The following is an 18,615-nucleotide window of genomic DNA, read 5'->3' as shown; positions in this document are numbered from 1 at the left end:
GCTCTACGTCCCACTAACTACTTGTACGGTTTTCGGAGACGCCGAGGTGCCGGAATTTAGTCCCGCGGGAGTTCTTTTACGTGCCAGTAAATCTACCGACACGAGGCTGACGTATTTGAGCACCTTCAAATAAAACCGGATTGAGCCAGGATCCAACCTGCGAAGTTGGGGTCAGAAGTCCAGCGCCTCAACTGTCTGAGCCACTCAGCCCGGCTCTTAAATTTTTGACAGGGGCTAGAATCTAATCCATGACAATCGTAGTAACTATTTTAAGCACAAGGGCGAAACTTTTTCGAGTCCGCCTAACGTTCTGTTGATGTAGCTTGCAGCTGGAGTCTTTCATCACAGAGCATCTCCTCAATTATAACGGTCTGGCCTTGACACGCTGATGTTTCTCTCTTTATGGATGATATCACACCCAGCTTAATAACAACACACATTACCCTTTGTCGAGACCGCATAACCAAAAAATGATCCTCATAAGTAGCAACTAGTTTTAATGTTCATCCGAAAGGACATATATATATTAATTGATTTGGATATATATCAATATACAACAGTATTCCTACATTACGGAATTATAGTCTCGGGAATGTTAATTGGTCAATGTGAAATATACAGCATGATGCCACCAAGTAGTTTGTCTATTTCCAAACTGCGGGTGATGTTGAATTTTTCGTTAGATTTCGTTACATGAAACCAGCTATTAAGTATGCTCCGAGGAAAATGTAATTTAGTATTTGACACAGAGAATAATCTATGCATCTATACACACCAACTTGAGGGGCTAAAGTAGGATGAAGACAAATCCAGACCATTCAATTTGCCAATGACCAAACTACAGTTGCAGAAGTCCAACCATCTCATCAAGAATGTTACTACTGTTGAATGAGGAAGTCAAGGTCTATGGAATTAAAACAAAAGTAATAGTGTGAAGCAAGAATCCGTTTCCATTGCATAGTAGATGGTCAGCCAGTACAGCTAATAGCTCAGTTAAAATACCTTGGCCATAAGATCACAGAAAATTTACAATATCATCATTAAGTTAGGACATGAATAGCTATGGCAAAGAAAGCACTCTGTAACAAGCAGTATCCGTTATGCCAAATAGTCCAGTCATTTTAGGTCAACCGGGCGAGTTGGCCGTGCGGTTAGGGGCGCGTGGCTGTAAAGTTGCATCCTGGTGATAGTGGGTTCGAATCCCACTGTCGGTGCGACGTAAAGCAAATAGCCAAAAAAAAAAAAAGCATTTTAGGTCAAAATTTCCTCATTATGTCAAAAAAACTCTTAGAAGCATAGGACTTGGGATATATGTAGATTTTAGGTACCCAGAAGACATACTAAAAGTCCTCGGAAAAAGAAGACTTGGTGCTACGGCCACATCGTGAAAAATGGCGCTAAAAACAGTTTGTCAGCATTTTCGCAAAAACGATCATTCGTAACAAAAATGTTTCAAACAAAAATTGTTGTGTTTAAGCAAATGCACAGTTTTGGTTAATAGCACTTTTTCCGTACAAATGTCCGTTAAGCCATAATTTTAAATATCATTAAAGAAATTTGCTTGTTAAATCAGTGCAATGTTAATCCCACAATTATATGTTGAAACTGAAGCTTGGTATTAATATTTCTGTATTTCAGTATATTAAGTGAAACTTAAATACGGGAAGCGAGAATTGTATGTTTTGCTCTGGGTGGCTAAGTAAAGGAGACACTGCGGCCCTAATTAGGGTTCAGCACCAGCATTTGTCTGGTGTGAAGATGGGAAACCACGAAGGAACGTATTCAGTGGGGTTCGAACCCACTTTCTCCCAAATACAAGCCCACAGCTATGTGCGCACTCACTTTCTCGGTATAATGAAGCATACTTTGGTTCTGTTGTGGTGTACTCTGCCGGAAACTGGACGCTTAAAAAGGAAGACGACAAGAGGCTAGAAAACTTCTGAGATATGGTGTTAGCGTCGAATGCAGAGAATAGGTTGGATAAAAAGGATGACCAATATTCCTAAATGTCACCAACTGACTCGAGTCGATGTTAACAATGTGACAGAAGGACACTTCAGTCCAATAGATGATGTACCAATCTAAGCAGTGTCTCTTAGGAAATTTGAAAATGTCTCACAGTTCAAGTAGTTAGCTGTATTAGAGGTGTACATTTAAGGTAAAATGCAATTCAACCAAATGTAAGTGTAAGAGAAATATCGAACTCAAAGTGTCGTGTTAGCTTGTTGTGTTTAAATACGGCTTAGATATTTTCAAACATTTGTAGATGTTTAAAGATATTTATATATTCCAAATTATTGTTATTTTTGTAAGTTTAAGCACATATATTTACATATTTTAAGTGTTAATTAAACAATCATACTATTTGACATTTTTGATATTCCAAGTATACTTCATTTGATTTGAGATTTATATTTTTCAGATGCTTCCTTTTATTTCTGTGAATCTGAACCACAATTTCACATGTTATTTAAAATGTTCATTTAATTTGAACGTTCGAATGTCCTTCATACTTGTAATGTCTATATTAAATTTGTACTTTCAATGAGACAGTAATTCTATTTTTCATTGTTCATAAACCATCAATTAAATGAACCAACCCGTTTTGAAAATTATGTAAAATGACCGGTAAAATTAAAAAATCATCTGTATTAATAGCATTGGTTATTGTCTATAATTGTCAATTACGCCTAATTGTATCTCCAAATTATATTTTGGGCCTATATGCCATAAATCTTATCCTTAAGTTTTGTAGCTATTTTTATTTGGAACATATTTAGAACCATGAATGACTAACTGCTTTTATCAGTAAAGATTCCAATAACTATTTTCTACCCAATTTCTGATCTCCCGTGACTGTGAGAGAATAGTATTCTATTAATTAATTCATTCATTCATTCATTCATACGTACGTACAAACACACATACATACATACATGCTTTTCACGCATTTTCTTATAGAAATAAAGTGAAAATGGTAACAAAATGATTACAAATTGAAAAAATCCACAGATTACCCGGTTTACATATTACTTATAATATTATTGTTATTATTTCAGATTGTGTACCATAGGAAATACGCTAGCCCTCTTGAGGAACAGCATCGTAAGAAGATATATATGGAAAACAAACAGAAGATAACTGAGCACAATAAAAGGTTCATGGATGGAGAAGTTAGTTACACCATGAGGCTCAACGAATATGGTGATATGGTAAAAAAAGGAAAATATATTTATTCAAATCTTAATTGGGTATTTCTTAATGAAAATCCACAGTCTGTCTCTAGTCATTCGCCCGGGTCAGGAATGGAATGAATGAAACCCTCATCTTGTGGCGAGGTTAGGAATTGTGCCGCTGCGGAAACCTGTCGCACGCCTCTGGGGCAATGAGTAATGACCTACTGACTGACAGTTGAAATGAAATGATATTGGAGAGTGTTGTTGGAATGAAAGATGACAGGAAAAGCCGGAGTACCCAGAGAAAATCCTGTCCCACAGAGGCTTATTGCTATTCCTTAATCCCTCCATAATTTGTACTTCGTTCCTGTTTCCATTTAATCTTTCGTTTAGCTCAAAATAAATGGAAATTTCATTCAACCTTCATTAAAAATATTGGATGTCGCTCAGTATTTTCACAGAGACAGAGAAAAGCAGAAGGAGAGAGAGAATGTGTGTTCAACTGAATTGAAACAATTGTCTTACATAGTGAAAATATTCTTATATCCTCTTTTATTATTATTCATTCACAACCCATTAGAATACTGGAAACGGTGCGACGTAAAGCAACTAACAAAAAAAATAAAAATTAAAAAAATACTGGAAACATGGAGGTGACTGCTGCCTATCCATATAACCTGCAGGTATTGGAGTGGCACGAAGTCAGCGTAACGACTTCCTCAGCCGTACTTCTTAACTTGCTTAAACGTCCACCCTGACTTTCATGTCTTGCTGTCCCTTAGTTGACTTCACGAAGTTGAATGAATCACGTTTCAGCCTTCAGTCCAGGATTGAAATCCTAAGGCAACCTAGGGATAGAACCCCAGGCCTCCGGGTAAGAGGACGATTCGCTGCCCCTACACCACAGAGCTATATTATTATTATTATTATTATTATTATTATTATTATTATTATTATTATTATTATTATTATTATTATTATTATTATTATTATTCGACAAACCGTGGAGAATATGAGGAATATCCTTGAATAGCATACTCTGTCCACAGGCCGAAACTGTAGGAAAAGCAAAAAACTCATTCTAGCCAAACTAGGCAAGTAATCACAAAGCAGTAAAAAGTATAGCTGTTCTATGTTATGCATGAACCACCGAAAACTTCACATTTCAGAATTGGATTTTGCGAAAATCGGAATAACTCCTCGGACGTCATTCACCTTGATCCAGACAGTATGGTAATGGGATGTTTTACAATTACATTGAATTGTTTAAATTATGGAACATTATTCTAACGAAGAGCCTCCGTGCCTCAGACGGCAGCGCGTCGGCCTCTCACCGCTGGATACCGTGGTTCAAATCCCGGTCGCTCCATGTGAGATTTGTGCTGGACAAAGCGGAGGCGGGACAGGTTTTTCTCCGGGTACTCCGGTTTTCCCTGTCATCTTTTATTCCAGCAATACTCTCCACTCTCATTTCATAGCATCTATCAGTCATTAATAAACCACTTTGGGAGTGGCGACCCCATCGTACTAATAGCCTATGTCTGCTTCATTCATTCCATCCCTGACCCGGTCAATGACTGAAAAACAGGTCGTAGGTTTTCGTAGGTTTTCATTATTCTAACGAAAGTGAGCCTCCGTGGCTCAGGCGGAAGCGCGCCGGCCTCTCACCGCTGGATTCCGTAGTTCAGATACCGGTCACTCCATGTGCTGGACAAAACGAAGGCGGGACAGGTTTTTCTCCGTGTACTCCAATTTCCAATGTCATCTTTCATTCCAGCAACACTCTGCAATATCACTTCATTTCGTCTGTCAGTCATTAATCATTGCCCCAGAGGAGTGCGACAGGCTTCAGCAGCCGGCACGATTCCTAATCGTATCCAGTATTCGGGAGATAATAGGTTCGAACCCCACTGTCGGCAGCCCTGAAAATGGTTTTCCGTGGTTTCCCATTTTCACACCAGGCAAATGCTGGGGCTGTACCTTAATTAAGGCCACGGCCGCTTCCTTCCCACTCCTAGCCCTTCCCTGTCCCATCGTCGCCATAAGACCTATCTGTGTCGGTGCGACGTAAAGCAACTAGAAAAAAAAAAGATTCCTAATCACCGAGCTCGATAGCTGCAGTCGCTTAAGTGCGGCCAGTATCTAGTACTCGCGAGATAGTGGGTTCGAACCCCACTGTCGGCAGCCCTGAACATGGTTTTCCGTGGTTTCTCATTTGCACACCAGGCAAATGCTGGGGCTGTACCTTACTTAAGGCCACGGACGCTTCCTTCCCACTCCTAGCCGTCTCCTGTCCCATTGTCGCCATAAGACCTACCTGTGTCGGTGCGACGTAAAGTAAGTAGCGATTCCTAATCCTCTCCGCCATCCTCTCTCATTCCATTCCTGACCCGGTCGAAAGACTGGAGAGATGCTGAGGGTTTTTCATTGTAACGGAAGGAAACTAATGCTTTTCCAAGGAATATTAATAGCATATTGTATGTAGTAGATAAAAACGTATGTCAAATGACAGTTGTTCATATATATTGGTCTCCCCTACACTGAGATCTTGCTCCATCATCATACTGCAGATGAACTCTGTCCAGTGCTATCGTAACTGAGGGCGGCGGATTCAGAGTGGGTCTCGGCCCATAAGTGCACTCCGACCGGCCAACCGAGCACACGAGGGGGGGCCACGGCTCTAAAGTGGCTCTATCCGTCTGTATTCGAGAGACGGAGAGAGGCTGGTCCCCACCGTCGGTTATCCTGAGAATTTTTCCGCAGTTTTCCATTCTCCTGCACTAAGGCGAATGCCGGGACAGTTCCCAGTACAGGCCTCGGCCGCCAACCCTCTCACCTTATCGGAACATCTCCCTGGTCTGAGAGACGATGTTACCGTCGTTACAGCTATACGTATTGCTATTACGTTCATCTCCCTAGAATCATAAAGTCCCTCCAGTGTAACAGGAATCATAAACTTTCGTCTGTCAGACTACCAAAAAGAAAAGCACTTTAATATGCATAAACCCAACATTTTACACAAAATACAGAATATTATACTTAAAATTACCACACGTAGTGATGACAATACACTCTGGTCAGTTTTTCTTCAATAGGCACATTCAATGCACTATTTTGCCTGTGATCAAGACAAGTGCCTTCGACATGTCTTACAAAAGAATCGGGTCATTCTTCATTTATTTGATGGACAAAACGCACAAATTATTCTTTCATCAGCAGTACCTGATTGAGGCTCTTCAGGAATGCCATCTTTTCCAAGAATTTCAGCGATGGTCCTCTTCAGGCTGTGCCTCAAAGTTAGTGTCTGAAGTCTCTCTTGCAGCTTTGGAGCCATTAGCATTCCGGATATATCATTTGCAAACTCTCGCCTTGAAAGTGGCTTTTGGCCGTTTTCAACCATCTTATGCACATAAATAATGTATCCATTGACAAGTGATGTATTAATCGTACAATAAAAGATACACATTGGCCATCTTCTCGTTTTTCTTGAAGAGGACAACAATGTTGATATTTCATCGAAAGTGTCCACGGCACCTTTAGTCCCATTGTAGTCTTCCGCCATATCTGGTTTCCCACTGGCTGCTATTGTTCCTACTTCATGGCATGTGGAAAGGAGGATTACATTCTTGCTTGATTTTCCTTTATAGGATTCCATTGCTTTTATACCATTATAACAAAACATGGAGGACCCAAGCTTTCTTACTTTGACTGTTTTCATCTCTGGCGGTATCTGTGGCTTGTCTTTTCTCATTGTTCCAATGATTGCCAGGTTATTGTCGCAATGCAGATAATCAGCCAGACGAATTGAGGTGAGCCAATTGTCGGTCGTAATATTTCTGTTTGATCCATGTATTGCCCAGGTAATTTCATTCACGAAATATATTACCACTAATGTCTCCTGAAGAGAGTGGTTCTCTGTCTAATTCAGAAAGAACTACCGCTATCAATTCATCATCGTGCGCTAGATTTTCAATTTCAGTATCCTATTAAGCTTACGTATTACGTACCAAAAACATTACTGTAATAAACCAAATATTCACACTATTTACAGCTATGTACAAATCACGAATACTTTCACAAATAATAAACTTTCGTCTCTCAGACGACGGTCATATCGCAGTGAACAAACAACTGGACCTTTATGCTTGAAATCAAGGTCAGCACTTATTGTTGATAGCTGGGGAAGATTAGATGGAGGGGGAAAGTACAGTTCACTAGCGTCTGGAAGGGGTGCGTAGTCTGGGAGACGAAAGTTTACGATTATAGGGGTCTTCTTGTTGTTGACATTCTTGACTTATGAAAGCCGAGATATTCAATAAGTTTCCTAATAACTGTTGCCATACCCTTAAAATATCGTAAAAATTTAAATATTCAGTTAGCACTGCTATATTAATTCATTTGCAACACTGGCAATCATAAACAGGCCAAATAAACCTCTCATTAAATATTCCATTAATATATCAACTGAAAAATTGTGCCAAATATTTATATATTATCCTACCATCAGTCATAATTTAATCTTATTTCATATACCGCTGCGCCATTAATTCAACTCAATACATCAATCCATTGTTTGCTTGGGAAAGAATGTCTCTCTATAAGACGATAATTCCTGACATAACTCCCTACATCTACACCATTAAGCATATGAAGTCCAATAAGTACTCATATTCTGTTACAATATGTTATAAATCGACATTAATTACGCTGGTCTCTTGCTGTTACGTTCATCTTAACATGACCTATACGATCGTCTACCAACATGTATCATACGAATTCGTAACAATTTCTTTCACATAACATCTCGACGAAATAAACATTACATCTCAACATCTCCATTAACATATAATTCGAATCCATCTCTTCTTATTAATCATTCTTCATATATAACATCTCATTACTCTTCCCTTTAATATCATATTTGTTACGATACAACTTTCCCTCGACGATACATTTTCTATAATATATTCATATTCCAAACAGGATCCATTTCTTCTTATTAATCAAGTAAGTACAGTCATGTCTGTCGATCTGATTTCCTCTTAAAACTCATTTGTGTTCTATAATACATGTATTCTTCCCAATATCTCCCAGTTCATGGCTGACTAGACTTTCCGTGTAGATAGGTACGTTAAATAGATATACACTCATCACATATGTCAACATAACCATAACACTTCATATTTGAGTATATCTGTTAATTAAATTAATAAGTATTCTCGGTTATATGATCAAGACCTACCACTAACATTTAGAATTTGGCACGTAGGATTCATTTAAGGTAAATGTTTCGTTATGCCACCTCCACGTGGCTGGATTCCACCTCCCGAGATGTCATCTCTGGTCCCACAGCATGGTACTGCTTGACCTCGTTATGGTATCCCAGGCAATCTTCTCCCAACAGTTTAGGCGGATCTCATGATGTCACAGTTGCTCATGAAAGTAGAAAATGATATTATACTGGCAGAATATACGAGTCATTCATTTTAGCCTTTCAATAAATAGGCTATATATTATTGTCTTTATGTTGAAACTGCATCTGTATAATTATCCAAATGAAGCTTCTTTTAATAAATATATCTTTTCCTCAGGCTAATTAAGGACTCCAACTGCTACTTTGATTATTCTTCAGTGATTTAGATTGCTTGTAGCACGGAAATATGCCCTTCCGTGTTTTCTTTTGGCGGCTCCAATATCTCCCTTCTCTAATATTTTAAATTTAAAGATCTTCGATCCTTTCCAAAACTTGACTTGTTCTGCAGTTATGTAGCTCGGAATTATACTCAAATCTTCGTATTTAATCTTTTATTTTATTCCTGACCGATGATAAGACTGCCTCTTTTTGCTTCTGAATTGATTTTCCCGTACGATCTTTTTTTTTTAGTATTAAGAATGAATTGGTTTCAATTATTTTCTAATACAATACTTGTTCCATCTTTAAACCTTTTGCAAGGTCTCTGTGAATTTATATGCATTTGTACTGCTTGCTTGAAGCTGCCGCGCGCCATCTTGTCCGCTCCTTTTCCGTGCGTACGAGCGCCTCGAATGTAACGTAATGGTACCAGTAGCGTAGCCAGGATTTCAGTTTGGGGGGGCCCATTCATCCAGAATTTTATTTTGATAGGTGTCGAAACTTCCATAGTTTAGGTGGTGTAGAATACCGAAAAAGGAAATGAGTGTCCTTGGATCCAAGTAAGAGTGGTGGATTCGTGCGGATTCCGGAAGCTAATAGTAATTTCCTTCTTCTTATTCCCCACTTATCCACATCTGTGGGGTCGCGGGTGCGAAATGTGTCGCACGTGTGGATTTGGCCATGTTTTACTTCCGGATGTCCTTCCCGACGCCAACCCTATATAGAGGGATGTAATCAGTGTTGTGTGTTTATTTGGTGGTTGGTAATGTAGTATGTTGTCTGAATATGAATATGTTAGGACAAACATCCAGTCCCAAGCCAGAAGAATTATTCAGACGCGATTAAAATCCCCGACCCAGCCGGGAATCGAACCCGGAACCGTCTGAACCGAAGGCCTCAACACTGATCATTCAGCCAATGAGTCGGACTCCGGAAGCTAATATTAATTCACATTATATATAAAATGCTCAATAAAAGAACTTTCGTTAAAACTCCTGGGGTGTCTGGACTCCTTGGACGACAACCCCCCGGTCCCCCGGCTACCTCTGTTACTCCCATCCCAACATAACTGCAGCATTTCATATATTCCGCGTAGAAGTGAAATGAATGCAAGAATAAACACTTTGAGTAAGGATGCAATATTCTGGTTTAGAACAAATACGGTAATGTAATAATAATAATGGTCATGTGAGAAGCAATAAAGAAGTGACATTTTATACAAATAATGCGGCAAAGATACACACACAAACACACACGCGCGCGCTTGCGAATACAGGTTTCTCGTCCTTCTTGTCCATGGCTAGATGATGAAGGCAAGAGAATGATGGCCCACCGTGATTCGTTATTTCGACATTATAAACAAACCCTAGATGACACAGACTTCGAATCTAACCGCATCTTAAGAAATCGCACAAAGCAGTTAATCAGAAATTTAAAAAATGCATATATTTTCGGATTTTAGCTAACAACTTAAATTCTAATCGCGCATGGGACCAACTTAGAGCTCTGGGAATAGGAAAACATCAACAGAGACAGAAAACTCCTGATATTCCACTTGACGAACTGAACGATTACTTTAGTAGAATAAATATTCAACCTACCCAAATTAACTGCACCGACTCACCGCCTTCCCCTCCAGCCAATCCGCCAGTCACATTTCACAGTGTCACAGAAAATCAGGTTAAAAGGCTCTGTACTCGATTAAATCAAAGACTACAGGTGTATATGATATTCCTATTACTTTTATACATAACATTATGGGTGCTATCTCGCCTATACTGACGCACATACTGAACTACTGTTTACTAAGCGGAACTTTCCCTACTTTATGGAAAACAGTCAATATTATATCGGTACCTAAGAGTTTAGACCCACAATCACCCTCTGACTATCATCCTATGTCCGTACTCCCTGCGCTTTCTGAAGACTTGGAACGTTTAGTATACGAGGAAGTTCTGGAATACCTAAATAAAAATGCTCTTTTGGACCCTTTGCAATCTGGATTTGAGAAGGGTCACAGTACCGCGACAGCACTTATGAAGGTTACCGAAGACATTAGAAACGCTATGGACAAACGACTGCTCGCTATACGTATCCTTCTTGACTTCAGTAGCGCCTTTGACACTGTACTAATTCCGACTATGATACAGAAAATGTAACTGCTAAATTTCGACCTGGCTGCGCTTACGGTTTTTAGTTCTTATTTGAGTAACCGTCAACAGCGTGTAACAGTAAATGACAAGGCCTCTAAATGGAAAATGAAACTTAGTGTTGCCCCACAGGGCAGTATTCTACGGCCCCTAAGTTTCTGTATTTATATCAATGACATACCATCTGTGACAGGAAATAACACACGTGACCTCTGTGCTGACGATCTTTTAATAGGCTATATCGACACTGCAAGACAAGATATTAACAGGGACCTCCGACGACTCAGTGTATATGCACAACGAAGCTCTCTTATACTAAACTGCAAAAAAACTCAGACAATTATAATTGGATCACGAAAATTACTGAGCTTCTCAAACAATGTCGCAATCCCGCCTATCCTACTGAATGGTAGCATTATTCCCTACAGTAAAACGGTTAAAAATCCCGGCGTAATGATGAATGTAACAGTTGATTGGTCTGATCAAACGAAAGAAATACGTAAAAAGATTTTTGGAATACTTTACCCTCTTAAACGACAGAGGAATGTATTTCCATTTGAGCTACATGCCAAACTAATACAGACACTCATTCTCCCTATTCTTGATTATTGTGACGTTGTTTTAGTTGACGTGACGAGAGAAGAAACACTTAAACTTCAACGAGCACTGAATTCCTGCCTGCGATTTATTTACAATATCGGGTACGATGTTCATATCACCCCATACTATCAGGCCGTCTCATGGCTGATGTCTGATAAACGTCGGCAGCTACACACTTTAACGATGGTGATCCGAGTGGTAGCTGAATGTCAGCCAATGTATATTTCTACTAAATTCATCTTTTTATCATCATTTCACAACATTAATAAACGTTCTAGATCCATTCTTTCTATTCCACTGCACCGCACAAATAAAATTATTAGATCATTTGTGGTGACTGTCACCAGATTATGGAATTCCCTGCCAGTTCAGGTCAGAGAAACTAGCTTTTTTAAATCACGATTTAAAGTCACCTGCCGCGACTACCTGCTGAGGACAGCTGACTGAATGGTTGAAGTATGGATGTGTGCGTTCCTGAGGATTAGCCATGTTTAAGAGTTTTTAATATTAATTAGTTCTAATATTAATTTAGTAAGTAATTTATTTAAATTTATTTTAAATTCTATTAATTTAAGTAGTTTTAACTATTTTAAGAATCTCAGTATTTTATTTAAGATTTTGTTTAGCATGTGGTTAAGTGTATAAAAGGGCCTGGAGCCCTAACTTCGCCACTGTACTGAAGGCACTAATAAACAGACAAATAAATAAATAAATAAATAAATAAATAAATAAATAAATAAATAAATAAATAAATAAATAAATAAATAAATAATGTAAAGCGTATGGGTATAGATATTTTGTTAGTTGGTAAAGAAAAATACACGTTACAACAAATGCTATGTAGGGTTTACCTTGTCCTGTTAGTTTCCAACGCGGTTAGGGCCACGCAGCTGTGAGCTTGCATCCGGGAGATAGTGGATTCGAACCCCACTGTCGGCAGCCCTGAAAATGTTTTCCCGTGGTTTCCCATTTTCACACCAACTAAATGCTGGGGCCGTACCTTAATTAAGGCCACGGCCGCTTTCTTCCCACTCCTAGGCATTTCCTATCCCGACATCGCCATAAGACCTATCTGTGTCGGTGTGACGTAAAGTAAATTGTTAATTACTTTTCCACGCAAGTCTGGGATACAGAATATAGTAGTATGAAGTTAGAGTTTCGTGACGCTAATATTCGTATCTATAATTTTTATTAACGTGCCAGAAATCAACGACACTGAGCTGTTGCCATTTCAACACCGTTTTAAGGGTTCGATCCAATCCGGGATTTGAACCTGCGAACTCAGACTCAGAAGGACAGCGACTCAACCAACTGAGCCACATGAAAAGGAGGCGTTTGTGATTATTGTTATAAATAGATGCAGCTAGTATTTTTACAAAGGTTTAATGAGGAGCATTTATTAAGGCGTACGTTTTCTAACTGTCCAAAACGCACGAGGCCGGACAGAAGAACTAGGTGGAAGCTAAGGAGCCTTGCAGGGGTGTCGCTTCCTTCTCTGTTCACTTTTCCAAATTAAACTCCATGACATAACAGCCCCGAAGCGCCATCGCCTACCAAGCGACGGCTGTTCAGCCCGGAGGCCTGCAGATTACGAGGTGTCGTGTGATCAGCACGACGAATCCTCTCCGCTGTTATTCCTGGCTTTCTAGACCGGGGCCGTTATCTCACCGTCAGATAGCTCCTCAATTATAAACACGTGGGCTGAGTGTACCTCGAACCAGCCCCCAGATCCAGGTAAAAGTCCCTGACCTGGCCGGGAATAGAACCCGGGGCCTCCGGTAAGAGGCAGGCACGCTACCCGTACAGTGTGGGGCTGGCTGGTACTTTTAGGTCTCCTTATTTTTGAATGTGACTTAAGACATCCTGCATTCGATTCCCGGCACTGACAGAGTTAAGAAAGGCATGTGATGGGGAGGATACAGCCTTGTTTTTGGGTGCAGTAGAGTTTCCCTTGAGTCTCTCGTAATCGAAATATATACGGCCTGGAAGGTAGTCACCTTCACGGGGTGTAGTACCAAAGTGGTTCCTTTTTTTTTAAGAAGACAAAAAATGATTCTACTTCCTCACAAACGAAGAACGATATTATCAATTTTACGAACAGTTTCAATAATGCAGCCGGTTTATGTTAAGAGTACAAAAGCTCTGATTGTACATGGTAACAATCAAAACCAACAATATCTACTGAAGATCCGTCACTGCACTCGGTAGGAATGGCTCTCTTTTCATATTCACCGGGCGAGTTGGCCGTGCAGTTAGGGGCGCACAGCTGTGTGCTTGCATCCGGGAGATAGTGGGTTCAAACACCTCTGTCGGCAGCCCTAAATATGGTTTTCAGTGGTTTCCCATTTTCACACCAGGCAAATGCTGGGGCTGTGCCTTAATTAAGGCCACGGTCGCTTCTTCCCACTCTCAGCCCTTTCCTTTCCCATCGTCGCCATTGAAGACCTACGGTGCGACGTAAAGCAAATTCTAAATAAAAAATAAAAAATCTTTTCACAATCCCTTCCAAGGAAAAGTTGTATCCACACTACTGGCCTAGACTTACACCCCACCCACTGAAATTATTTTGTGGGTACGCCACTGCATCCACTCACCATTTAAGGTACAAGATAAACCCGAAGAATGGTTGAATGCTCAAAATACACCACCATAAATGATGCGATTATGGCTCAAAAGTATAAAGAAAGGTAAGGGACGGGATCTAGTGTTTTAAGTAGAATCCGTATCAATAGAACGTGACTTCCCATTTTAAAAATGTTTCATGTATCGACTGCGATTCAAGCCTGGGCCGTCCTGATGAGAAGATAGAAGCATTGGAACTGAGTTATCACGCCCGCCAATTACAAAGTATTTACCCGCACTTTTGATGGTGCCATTTGAGGTTCCAATCAGTCCCCGGGCATTTGACAAAATATATAGGCCTACCTATCGAACTTAGGCACGCATCCGCGATTGTCTTGGCACTGTAAGAATTAAAAAAACAAACTTTTTCATAACTTACCGAGGATGCACATAGTGTTGGCTTTTTAGTGACAAAACGGTCCCTCTTCAAAAAATGTTACTTACATGGCACAAAATGAGGAACTAACGTGCAGATCACAATCCTGTCACAGTCTTCCCAATGCTGCAACTCAAACACAGCACATCTCTCAACCACGGTGCAACCCGAGGATGCCTAGGATATTGTTGTTTCCTGGAACAGATCTGCAAAAGCTGGCACGATGTTGTAAGCTTGCAGCTGTTTCTGGACGTGGCCCACGTTATCCCGGTGGTCACGTTCCGGCCCCCTACTGAGTAATCCCCTGCTAATTGGCCCTTTCTTCATGTCTTGACATTTGTCAATACCCGGTTTCAATCCCAATACTGGGGCCTCTACAGGGAAATATCCTCGCGCATCACAATCCTAAGTGTCTTCCTTTCATTCAAGCAGTACAAATATGGAGAATTATGTATGTCCCTATTGAGCCCTACTAATAGATTCTTGTCGCTACGTTAATTTAACATTTTGGCGTACGTTTTTAAGTTGTTCGTACCGTACGTAAAACAAAGGCTAATCCTCGCTCTAGTTTCAGGAAATATTTTTGGGGGGGGGGCCCGGCCCCACTGGGCCCCCCCCCCCTGGCTACGCCAGTGAATGGTACACTACTCTTGTTAACACACTACCCGATATAGACATATTCATATCTTTCGCATCCTTCAAACAAAAAATTAAAAGATTATTTTGAAGTCATCTCCAGGTTTCCATTTTCTTCCGTCCATCCAACCCTGGAGCCGGCCCCCGTGGTGTAGGGATAGCGTGCCTGCCTCTTACCCGGAGGCCCCGGGTTCGATTTCCGGCCAGGTAAGGGATTTTTACCTGGACCTGAGGGCTGGTTCGAGGTCCACTCAGCCTACGTGATTAGAATTGAGGAGCTATCTGACGGTGAGATAGCGGCCCCGGTCTAGAAAGCCAAGAATAACGGCCGAGAGGATTCGTCGTGTTGACCACACGACACCTCGTAATCTGCAGGCTTTCGGGCTGAGCAGCGGTCGCTTGGTAGGCCAAGGCCCTTCAAGGACTGTAGTGCCATGGAGTTTGGTTTGGATCCAAACCTGGACCTTTCTTCTTCCTAATTTCTGTAACCGACACTTGCCAGTTATCGTTGTCATTGTTGTTACATTGTTATTGTTAATAATTATTAATTTATTGTTGATACTTAATATTGTTGTTTACACCTCTGTTATATTTTATACTTATTTAAACATTATTATTATTATTATTATTATTATTATTATTATTATTATTATTATTATTATTAGTGTAAAATGGCCCTCCATAGGCTGTATCTAATTAATTAATTAATTAAAACACGATCCCTCAGTTACTGAAATGAAGTGAATGGCGCGAACTGCCGATAGCCACGCGCCGCTACGACGTTGCCAAGTTTCTCCCCTGCGGTCTTGTACTAGAGACGGCTAAGGCTACTCAACGTAACAAATTATGTCCGTGGACATAACACGGCTTGCTTCAATTATTTTAGGGGAGAAAATATGATTTGAAACGACAGTCACTTTTCATGCTTCATTTACTCTAGGAATTACACACGGTGTCATACAGCTTGAAAATATAATATATATTCCTTTTGTTCCTAACTTTACCGTGGAAGTAGATCTTCTTTCAATTTTCAGAATTTTACCGAGTTTCACGCATCATTCATTGCTTCTGGAGGGGGCAATTATACGATGAATGTGACGAAAGGCCGAGATTTGTGGGCTGAAAAGTACGTCCCCACCGCTGACAAGGAGCTACCGAGTGAAGTGGATTGGAGAAAAAAAGGAGCAGTAACCCCAGCCAGGAAGCAAGGAGGATGTGGATCGTGTTGGGCTTTCACTGCAGTAAGTACACATTTAGAATATACAACTCCATTTCTACTTTATATAAAAGCTAGCCTTGTTTCTGACTCGCAAACTGAAACAAACCATTTGCTACACAGGTAGTTTGTGAGGAACTGGTTAACGGATGAAATGATCAAGATTTCAAGATTAACTGCAGTTTTAGCACAGGTATACCGATAATTTTGGACGTTTTACAGCTCCATTTCCTATGTTACTTTGTGAAACTTACTCTAAATAACTTTTTATCATCTACACTGCTCAGCCAAGATGGATCTTCGGATATAAGTCGGATACTAAATTAGTAATGCATGTAACTCCGACACAATGGCCTAGTGAAAAGAATAATAGAAGGAAAAATAAAAGGGAGGAATCTCTTTCACCTTCCTTTATTCCCTTCATTAGGCCGTCGTGTAGAAGTATATGTCTGTTAGGTCATCAGCCTGGTTGGGTCCTCAAATAGCACCACCAAAGGCTATGCAGTTATAGGAAAACCACAAAAACCAATGGCAGCGCCATAATGAGGCGTACTAGGCTAGATAAGGAGTGAGGTATTTTGCCATTGTTTTCCTCACTGATCCAGAAAGTGCTATTGCAGCATGACTAATCCTATGAGCAACTCGTTTCAAAACACTTAGACGCACTGGTTGTGTTCTGATTGTCATTACTCAGCACTACTCATACCCCACCAGGTTCCATATTGTCACAGCCATGGATGAGGCTGGGACTGAGGTGGAAGCTACACTTTGCTCTGGCCTGCGCCATGAGATGGATGAAAGAAATGAGAGCAGGCAGTGTAGGAGTATATGCCCTATTAATTTAGCTCTTCTCCATTTTTAGTAAGATTCTGCTCACCGAGATTTCGAAGGTAGGAGAAGTCCGTGTAATTTTGGCCACTTAACTTTAAACATTCACAACTCTGTTAAATGTATAATAAAAATTTATCAAATTTTACACACGATAATTAGAACAATGTATCAAATGATTCGGTGAAAATAAATATTAATGTTAATTTTAGGATTTTTTAAAAGGTAATTTTTATTCTAAAATTTGTTATCGTGTAATTCGGACCGAGAGCGTGTATCTTGGACCTGGTGATCGTGTAATTTGGACTGGTAAATATAAATATTTGTACGTTATTTAATGTATTTATTATGAAATAATAAACAATAAAATATGAATGAATATTGATATGACACTATGAATTGTGGTCGTCACTTTTGCATGTAGGACTACAGTATAATGAAACAATTCATCTTGAATATCGGCACAGTTTTTATGAGCCCACTTTTTGCAATTATTGCACTGAATCCTATCGTCTTCAATAATACTTGCCACATAAAATGGAAACTGGTTTTGATTTTTTCCTGCTTCTGTAGTGAACGGTTCCTTTCTGGGTAGCGTTGACGTCGGCGTCGGTCGCTCGGCCATGGCCAAGCAAGCGGCTACCGCTCAGCCCGAAGGCCTGCAGATTACGAAGTGTCCTGAGATCAGCACGACGAATTCTCCCGGTCGTTTCATTGGCTTTCTAGACCGGGGCCACCATCTCACAATCAGATAGCTCCTCTAATATAATCACGCAGGCTGAGTGGACCTCGAACCAGCCCTCATATCCAGGTATAAACCCTGACCTGACCGGGAATTGAAACCGGAGCCTCCGGATAAGGGGCAGGCACGCTACTCATGCACCGCGGGACCGGTCTCAAGTTATAAAACAACTTCTTTTAGAATCACCAGACAAACAACGAAGAAACATAATTATTACAATTGTTTCAACGATCCAAATTACACGCTCTCAGGTAGCACAAATTACACGACATGTAAAAGTGGAATCAAAAAGTAAATAAAATGCAAAGTATTTAAAATTTATGAATGAAACTATGTTAAAACTTACCTAGATATTTCACCAGTACTTGAAAAACCTAAAAAACCTCTTGTTTGAAATAACTATTTCACAGTACACTTACTTGTCACCGCATAAGCTAACAAGGAATGTGAGTATTAAGATTATTTTCCTCTTTCCACTTCAACCCTAAGTCCATTAGCAAAATAACTTCTAGGATGAAAGCTACCCTCGGCTGACTTGCTGACCTTGCCTCAGACAGGAGTGACCTAATTGCAAATACCAAAAATATTATCTGTCCAAATTACACGCAGGTCCAAATTACACGGACTTTCCCTAACA

General features: G+C 40.2%; 1 protein-coding gene across 3 annotated transcripts in view; it reads left to right on the top strand.

The window, feature by feature from the left end:
* The window catches only part of LOC136874692 (procathepsin L), a 57,161-nt gene that overhangs the window by 13,870 nt on the left and 24,676 nt on the right, over nt 1-18,615 (top strand). For 2 of the 3 annotated variants that reach the window (XM_068227942.1, XM_067148337.2), the window contains exons 2-3: nt 3,060-3,212; nt 16,227-16,433. In XM_068227942.1, the coding sequence (XP_068084043.1) occupies nt 3,060-3,212; nt 16,227-16,433 (360 nt within the window). The remainder of the gene's footprint in view (nt 1-3,059; nt 3,213-16,226; nt 16,434-18,615) is intronic. The other variant, XM_067148347.2, reaches the window with a different exon arrangement.

This window comes from Anabrus simplex, chromosome 1 (assembly GCF_040414725.1).
Source record: "Anabrus simplex isolate iqAnaSimp1 chromosome 1, ASM4041472v1, whole genome shotgun sequence".
Classification (NCBI taxonomy): Eukaryota; Metazoa; Arthropoda; class Insecta; order Orthoptera; family Tettigoniidae; genus Anabrus; species Anabrus simplex.
Note: the sequence above shows the minus strand (reverse complement) of the source record. Positions and strands in the feature narration are given on the sequence as shown.